This window comes from Solanum tuberosum, unplaced genomic scaffold, assembly GCF_000226075.1.
Source record: "Solanum tuberosum cultivar DM 1-3 516 R44 unplaced genomic scaffold, SolTub_3.0 scf00009, whole genome shotgun sequence".
NCBI classification, from domain to species: Eukaryota; Viridiplantae; Streptophyta; class Magnoliopsida; order Solanales; family Solanaceae; genus Solanum; species Solanum tuberosum.
Window position 1 is genome coordinate 1,036,089 of NW_006238935.1, and position 9,260 is coordinate 1,045,348.

Below are 9,260 nucleotides of genomic sequence, written 5' to 3' on the forward strand. Positions count from 1 at the left end.
TTAAATTTGTCAGTAATTTAATTTATTGATTAGTATCTGTAATCTTAACATGGGGAATTACATAAGTGTTTAATGGGGAATTTCGAAATATAAATAGAGGAGTGCAATTACGAATTTCTAGATGAATAATTTGTAATTTATTATGGTAAAAATAATTCAAATTAATTATTTGGAATTATTTCCATAATAGGAAGCCTCAACAATTAATTTTGTGGTCCCTACAGTGCCCATATTTAACTAGAACTTAAAATCTTATTTCTAAAAGGAAAAGGGGAGACAAGCGTGTTTTTTCTTATAAAAAGAAAACACGCGTATATTTTTTCTGGTTGAAAAAAATAGATTGTGTTTTGTTCTCCCCTTTGGATTGGGAAGAAATCTCTATAATTAGGGATTCTTCTAACCCTAGAAAGATCGAATGTTTTCTATTCGATACTTGCCCACCCAAGTATTGAGAGTGTTCGGATGTGAACTTGCGATCACTGTAGAAGACCGCAAACTGTTGTTTTACTTGTGGAGTCCCTTGGATTTGCTTGAAGGTATCTGCTCACGCTTCAAGAGGTAATTCTTGAATTAAATTTCAGTAAATTTATGTTTTCTAGCATATTATATGTGTTCTAGCATAAACGATTTGGTTAACTATTATTCATGTAAGTAGTAAGATTCTGATATGCTTCTGTTGTGCATAATGTTTTCCAACAATTGACATCAAGAGTCATGCTTGCATCTCTAATAAATAACCTAGACAACATATGTATATGTTAGTTCATACACGCAATTCATAAATTGTCCACGTTGGAAAAGCTATAATAAAATCAATGCTGAAATCCATAGCTTTATGTGTTTTCTGAATTGATTGGCTGATTTTATGCAATAATGGTTGGCCATAGATCTCTCTAATTGTTGATTGGTAACGTGGAGAATGTAGGAATTATTGAATTTTATAATCTCTGATTGACTTGTAATTTGATGGTTTCATCGAAAATATTTAGATGGATTTTAAATAGTTTAATTTGATAGATTAAAATTTGATTTGAATATAATAAGATCATTCTTTATATCAGTTTTATTTATGCTAAATGTGATACATGATTACACATTATGATTTAACATGAATTGATATACGATAAGGATATAGATCTGATTATTTTTTCTTAAATCATTTGAATTTGAATTTGATCATAGCTTTGGAGATAACTATTAATTTTATACTCTGATTGATCTGAAATTCGGTAGGCTCATTAGAAACGATCAAATTAAAAATATTCATAGTTATGCAGTGATTTGGCAATTTGAGGTCGTTTAGATAATAATTTTAGATATTTCTTTGTATCTTGAAAATTAATTTTAATGAAAATTACTCGACTATGATATATTGGTGATAAACATTGTTCTTTATGATCTTCATGACTAAATTTTAGTGAAGTATTAACTTCATGTGTTGGTTTTAGACCCATCCTCCATATCAAATGAAATTAATACGAGTCACTAGATTTAATCTGAGCTCTAGTTTTGATAATCTATATTGACTCTCCCTATCTGAGTAATATTTGATTGAATCAATGGATCTAGGGATAATGATATTCACTTGGCTTAAATTAACATATACTCTCCATCTGAGTTAGCTTTTGTTCTAAATTTTTTGGAGTGAATATCTGGCACCACATATGTATGTTGTATGAGTAGTTATTTTTCATCAAAATTTATCGTTCAAGGTGCATGAATATCTATGAGTTATGTTTTGAATTTCAATATTAAGTGAATACATAAACATGTGATTTTTTGAAAAATAGCACTCAGATAATGTAAATAGCTTTTAGAATTTCGTTCTTTGTTCTTGATACGTGTATCTGTTTCACAAATGATGATATGTTATAAGAATTTTTGAACGGAAAAATTCTAAATTCTATTTTGACCAAATAACCTTTTAAACCGAATTGATCATAGTTTTGAAATATGAAAATAGGAACTCTGATTGATCTGAAATTCGGTAGATTCATAAGAACGACCTAGTAAGAAACATATATATATTTTTGACTCGTTATATGAATTTTTGGTCATATTTGATTGAATAGTAATGAAGTAATAGTTTTATGTGTCGGCTTAGACCTTCCTCCCTATCGGATGGAATTAATACAAGTCACTATGTATTTAATCATCTAGTTTTGATAATCTGTATTAATTCTCCTAAAATGAGTAATATATGATTGGATCAATGTAACTAGAGAATTTTCACTTGACTTAAACTAATAGTAGACTCTCCATCTGAGTTAGGTCTGTATAAGTTTATGGAGTGAATAATCGGTCATTGTACATGTGTATTGCATGGGTAGTTCTCCAATCCCATCTATTGGCTATTCGAGATGCATGGATATATATGTATAAATGAGCTTTGAATTTTTCTATTTAGGATTATTCGAAATATTATGATCTATTTAATATATTATATCTCATATTCTCAATAGACTTTACGCACCCACTTAATACTACTTAAGTTTTTCTTTTGATAGAGATAAAATATTAATTCAAAGAATGCATTGTACATGTACCTTATGTTGGAAGGAATTATTTTCAGTTTCTAACTAGATAAGAGATGAGTATTTAATATATTTGTTTGTAACTCTCCTATCATTGAGTTTGATGAATATTTTATTTCTTGTGGTATATTGATACATGGTCTTTTATTAGTATTATCTCTCATGAATTGAATTATATTAATCTGTCTCATAAGGGAAACCATCTTTTAAATTGAATGAAACTTATATGTACATTAGTGTCTAAGTCATTTATTTTGAATAGAATTTTGAGGTTGGTTAATGGATGGACATAATGGTTCATTGAAAGTGAAGTCACTACCAACATGTGAGTCTTGTTTAGAAGGAAAAATGACTAAGAGACCCTTCCTCTTAAAAAGGAAAAAGATGTAGTGATAAGTTATAATTAATCTTTGTGTAATAAATGAGCATTTGGGGAAGAGGTGAATTTGAGTATTCCGAGTTTTCAAGAAGGTTACTCATGATATGAATATTTTTTTTGATGTTTTGTAAGTCTAAATGTCTTGATAAACTCAAAATATTTAAGACACGTGAAAATAACATCATGAAAAATATATAAAGGCACTGCAATCTGATTGTAGTGACGTAAACCTCTCTGCAGAGCTCATGAGTCACTTAACCTATAGAATAATTGCATTTCAATTGTCTACACCAGACACTTTATAAAATATTAGTGTAGAAGAGAAAATAAGTAGACTCTTATGAAGATGATAATATTAATTATTGACTTATTATTAGTTATTTTGTTTCTGTTGGGATAGGTTCTAATAACTACATATCACATTCTGAATTCAATTTTTTTTAAATCAGTACTTTGAATAACTATAGAACTAGTTAGATTTGACGTAAGTCTAATCTGTGACATGTTCAGATATAGGATTGTCCAGCACATGTGCTGAGTGGGAGAATAAGAAAATTAGAATTAAGAATGGAATGTGTGTGCTAATTGGATATCCTAAAGAATGAAAGAAGGTTTATTATAGTGTCCTAAAGAAAATAAGGCAATTGTTAACAAAACTGTCTGATTTCTAGAAAAGGGTCATTTAGTAAATCATGTTCCTAGAAGTAAGCTAGTTTTACAGGAATTGAACAAAGAAATAACAAATAAGTCAATTATAAATTCAGACGCTCAAGAACATCTAATCAGTATGTCAGAATTGATGTTCCACTGCATTTAAGTAGTGGGAGAAACGTTACTAGACATAAGAAAACTACTACCTCAACTAGTGTGAGTGATGTTGAGGAAATGAACACTACATGAAAAGTTGTTAATATTTCAATATCGAAAGATTTTGAAGAAAATATTAAAACTTAATAACATGAAAGTGTGACAATATAGTAGTGCCTAATCATAGTGGGAGAATGATAACGAAGATTGATTTGTTTTGTATGTGTGAGAGAACTTTCATGATATAACTCTTGAAAAGAAGTACACTCTTGTAGAGTTTCATGATAAGGTCCCTCAAGATCTACTACAAAATCGATTAGTTACAACGAAGAACTACTAGATAAAATTGCATGAGAAAATAGCTTGGTAAATTTCTTTCTATAAGAAATAAAGGAATGCATGTGAAAGCTGTAAATGCATAGTTAAGAGTCTAAGTGGGAGATTGTTAGGGTATATACTATTAATCGTATGTTTAGACATAGTATTCTAACAATTTTCAAAATTAAACAACTAAGTGGGAGATTGTTAGGGTATATACTATTAACCATGCATTTAGATATAGTACATTATAACAATTGTGATGGTTAAAAGTCTTAGTGGGAGATTGTTGGGATATATATTATTAACCATATGTTAAGATATAATATTTATTATATAATAAATATTTATTATAAAATAAATATTTATTCAGTTTTAATAGATCATGTATTCATTTATGGTGTCTGTTTACTTATCTAGTAGATGATTTAGTGTGTAGAGTTTTAGCTTATACACAGAGGATTAAAATCATCGGTTCTTATAAGTATAAATTTTTTTGTTTCACAATCTACGATTGTAGCACAAGATTATATGTAATTTATCTTGATTATGGGAACTGTATAGTTCCAACTTCTTGTGCTAGTGCATTTTGTATGTATTGAACTGGACCGAGTAGAGATAGTTGTTTTAGACTGGCTGACAAAAACATATTCTCTAAACTATTAAATGTACTTATATTCTTAATCCTGATATAAATATTATAATCTGTATGTATTAATTATCGTTTTGCTTTATTAAAAGGTGAGATTCTGAGATGAGTCAATATGCCTGGTAGATTGGATGATAATAATATATATTGGTGAAATAATAAGTTAGTTGATGGAATCCATGTCTCGTTATAGAGATTGATTGATATGCCTTTTTGAGAAACTTATAAGTTTTCATCGTGTCAAACCTTTCAAGTGGATTTATCAATCCGACACATGAAATAAGTTAAGTAGTGCTCCAAAAGAAATTAATCATTAAATTAAATTCGTCAGTAATTTAATTTATTGATTAGTATATGTAATCTTAACATGGGAAATTACATAAGTGCTTAATGGGGAATTTCGAAATATAAATTGAAGAGTGCAATTAAGAATTTCTAGTGGAATGATTTATAATTTATTATGGTAAGAATAATTCAAATTAATTATTTGAAATTATTTCCATAATAGGAAGCCTCAGTAATTAATTATGTGGTCCCTACAGTGCTCATATTTAACTAGAACTCAGAATCCTATTTCTAAAGGAAAAAGGGGAGACAAACATGTTTTTTCTTATAAAAAGAAAACACGCGTGTATTTTTTCTGGTTGAAAAAAATAGACTATGTTTTGTTCTCCTCTTTGGACTGGGAAGAAATCTCTATAATTAGGGATTCTTCTAACCCTAGAAAGATCGAAGATTTTCTATTCAATACGTGCCCACCCAAGTATTGAGAGTGTTCAGATGTGAACTTGAGATCATTGTAGAAGATCGCAAACTGTTGTTTAACTTGTGGAGTCGCTTGGATTTGCTTGAAGGTATCTGCTCACGCTTCAAGAGGTAATTCTTGAATTAAATTTATGTAAGTTTTCTTGCATATTATATGTGTTCTATTATAAATGATTTGGTTATCTATTATTCATGTAAGTAGTAAGATTCTGATATGCTTCCGCTGTACATATAGTTTTCCATCAATAAAAATCCCATCTCAACTAAATTTTTTCTCATAATTTATGTAAGACAAAACAAAATATCTCTTCAAGACCTCAATTTTTTTTAAATCTACTAGGTTTTGGTACTTATGAGTAGAAGGGTATTTTTAAATCAAAAGATGAACGAAAAAATATTTTAAAACATTTTCCTAAAGTTCAGGAATATTTGGTCCTTTTCCGTAAAATAAATTATACTACTATATTGTGTAGTAACTCATCTTCCTGTCTTTTTTTGGTGCTAATCTAATGTGAAGAGGTCCATAAGTTGATGTTTTGCTCAAAGTAGTTACAAAATATACCTAAATATTATTGACATTCAAAATAATAAGATTATAACTAACGAATATGAATTTAAAATTAAATTACATAGATAAAACGGATCTCATAATTTAAAAAATTTGTACACTAATTAAATTAAAATAGAAAAAAAACAATTTTTTTTTTCCGAAAATGCGCTAGCAGAGTCTTAACTCTAGAAAAACATAAATAATATAATAAGAAAAATTAGATTATGTAGCCACGTGTTAACCCCATTTAAGGTTCTCGAACAATGTAACGTGATTTCTGATAGGTTTGATAGGCCGGTGGAGATAAGAGGGGTTAACACAGCAGTAAATCAAATTGACATAACGTACCAAATTTGTGAATGCTTTAAACTATTACAGGTCCATATGTTGTGCTAATTACAAGCACACAATGTGGTGGCCTTTGTATTCTGATGTTATATCCTAACCACCCAAACTAGAAAATCTACTTTCTCTTATCTCTTTCCTTTTCTATGCATCTAATTATATTAATTCCTCACTCAAAACATAATGAAGATAGTTAAATCTTGAAAATTTATTATAAAAAAGAAGAAATAACCTATTGTACTAACCACATGACTAACATATTTATTTTACTTTGAAGTCAATGTATAACATGTATCTATCATTGTATCACCTAATATGCCAACTACTTTAAATAAAAAAAACTAAAATCCTTGTTAAGCAAGAGTATTATTACTCAAATATTTTAGTACACCACCAAGCCCATCTTTACCAAACTATGATAATTGTGTCTTGCACGATCAGTTACATCATTAGCTTTCCTGTCTCTATCAACCCTGTCTTCAATTTCAAGGCAAAACAATAGTACTTCCTCAATCCTACCGTCCTATAAAATCATAATTTTTTTTATAGATCTTTTAAATATTTTGAATTATTAATTATTGTGACTTATAATATTTTTTACGTAGTTTACAAATATATAAATTTCATTCAAAAAATTTGAAGATTTCATCTGCAAATTCCTTGCACAAGTTAAACTGTTTGACTCTAAAAAAACGAAAAGTGTCACATAAACTGGGACATAGGGAGTATGAATTAGTTTGACTTGATAATTTTTTTTAAAAAAATGATTTTTGAAATTTGTAGTCTAAAATAAATGATAGATGTTAATATGATTATAAATTATTTCATTCATGATAAAATAAAAATTTTAAAGTGAAATGATTACTTAATATAGAAACATGTTATTCTTTTTTTAGATTGACTAAATATATATCACTTATTTTAAAATGCTTATTTTTTCATTAATTTAATGATTTATAACCATATGATTATATATCACTTATTTTAGACCACACGTATTTTTAAAAAAATTCTTTGTCAAACTCTTTATCAAATCAAACAAACTCATATAAAATGAGACGAAGAGAGAATAGTATTCCTATTTTTTTTCTGAGATCTCTTTATTTTTAAGGAAAAACGAAAACTCTAGTCCATGCAGAATTATTGCCACTACAATTTTTTCTTTGAAAAAATTTGTATTTTTTTTTTAAAAATTTGCTTGAAGCTGAATATATGTATGGCACAATAAAAAATAGAAGTAGTGATTTGGCATTTTTCTTTTAATAATAATATAAGTACTACTCTCTTAGAACTCTTCTGAATCTCTATTCTTAAATATTTCAAGTACTAATTTATATAGTGCACTTGCCAAAAAACTTGGAAATCCCCCAAACCCATTATTTTCTATTTTCCAAGTTATAAGTTTTATCCTGGATTCTTCTCCTAAAGAAAAGATGAGATCAAAAAGCCAAAGCCCTATCAATGTTAAGCTCATTCTTATTGGTATTTTCTTAGTTTTTCTATTGTTTTGGGTACTTAGATCAACTTATTCACCTTCTCCTGAACAACAAACTCAATCTCTTGATCACTCATCAGTTGTTTCAAAGTCATCATCAGAAGATCAAGAAACTGATGAAGATCATCAGTCTTCTTCGCCTTCATCTTCAACTTCATCTTCAGTAGCTTGTCCATCAAACACTTGCAACAAGATATCCCCATCACTAGCAAATGCTTTAGTCCACTATGCAACTTCAAATGTGACACCACAACAAACACTTAAAGAAATCTCAGTTTCCTTAAGAGTTCTTGAAAAGAAATCTCCTTGCAATTTCTTGGTGTTTGGATTAGGACATGATAGTTTAATGTGGACAGCTCTTAACCATGGTGGAAGAACAGTTTTTCTTGAAGAAGACAAGTCATGGATAGAGCAAATACAGAGCCAATTACCAAATTTGGAATCTTACCATGTTATATATGACACAAGAATAACTCAAGCTGATGAACTTATGGAAATTGGAATGAGTAATGAAGATTGTAAGAAAGTAACAGATCCAAGATTCTCAAAATGTCAGCTTGCTCTCAAGGGGTTGCCTCAACAAGTGTTGGAGATTGATTGGGATTTAATAATGGTAGATGCACCAACTGGTTGGCATGATGGAGCACCAGGAAGGATGAGTGCAATATACACGGCTGGATTGATTGCTAGGAACAAACTAGATGGAGAAACTGATGTGTTTGTTCATGATGTTGATAGAATTGTGGAAGATCAATTTTCAAAGGCTTTTCTTTGTGAAAGTTATTTGGTAGAACAAGAAGGGAGGATTAGGCATTTCAATATTCCTAGCCATAGGTCACGTTTGGGTAGACCTTTTTGTCCTTAAACTACTTTATTTCTCCTAACTAAAAATAATTTTTATTCCCTTGTTGCTTCCCACATGTATTGTCATTCTCCATTTTGTTTCATCTACCTATGGATGTACATTGAGGACTATGTTCATTCCTACTATTATTTTCTATCATATAATAAGTAATATTGGGATTGATTTGATGGTTGAAGAATAATTTTGTTGCTAGGGCTAATTTCTTCAATATTTATCTAGGTGATTGTTTTAAGCATTCATTTTAGACATGTAAAAGGGCTAAAAATGCATCTGACTATTCGAATGATGTTACGTTTATGACTCAAAATTGATCTTGTTGATATGTTTTTGGCACAAAAATATTATTAAAATAGTCAAATAAACTTAGCCAATTAATAGCTCAAAAAGATGTATCGCCAAAATGGCCCGAAAACCTTCAAAAACTGTTAATTTTGGCGTTCCAAAGCCCCACTTTGGTGATCCACTGAATATTTTGGCTATGGTGCCTCTAAATCGCCGATTTGTCAAACGAGATTCATTCGAAAGTCATTTTCTTCGATTTTCTAGGTCTTCA

The 9,260-nt window shown here is 29.2% G+C and overlaps 1 protein-coding gene across 1 annotated transcript; it reads left to right on the plus strand.

The window, feature by feature from the left end:
- Nucleotides 1-7,587: 7,587 nt before the first annotated feature.
- LOC102603322 (glucuronoxylan 4-O-methyltransferase 3) lies at nt 7,588-8,885 on the plus strand. The gene has a single exon (XM_006339291.2). It carries the CDS (start codon nt 7,781-7,783, stop codon nt 8,705-8,707), a length of 927 nt encoding a protein of 308 aa, XP_006339353.1. The 5' UTR covers nt 7,588-7,780; the 3' UTR covers nt 8,708-8,885.
- The last annotated feature ends 375 nt before the right edge of the window (nt 8,886-9,260 follow it).

What these genes read in the sequence shown, in the direction of transcription:
- LOC102603322 (XM_006339291.2), top strand. Translation starts at nt 7,781, where the DNA reads ATGAGATCAAAAAGCCAAAGCCCTATCAATGTTAAGCTCATTCTTATT.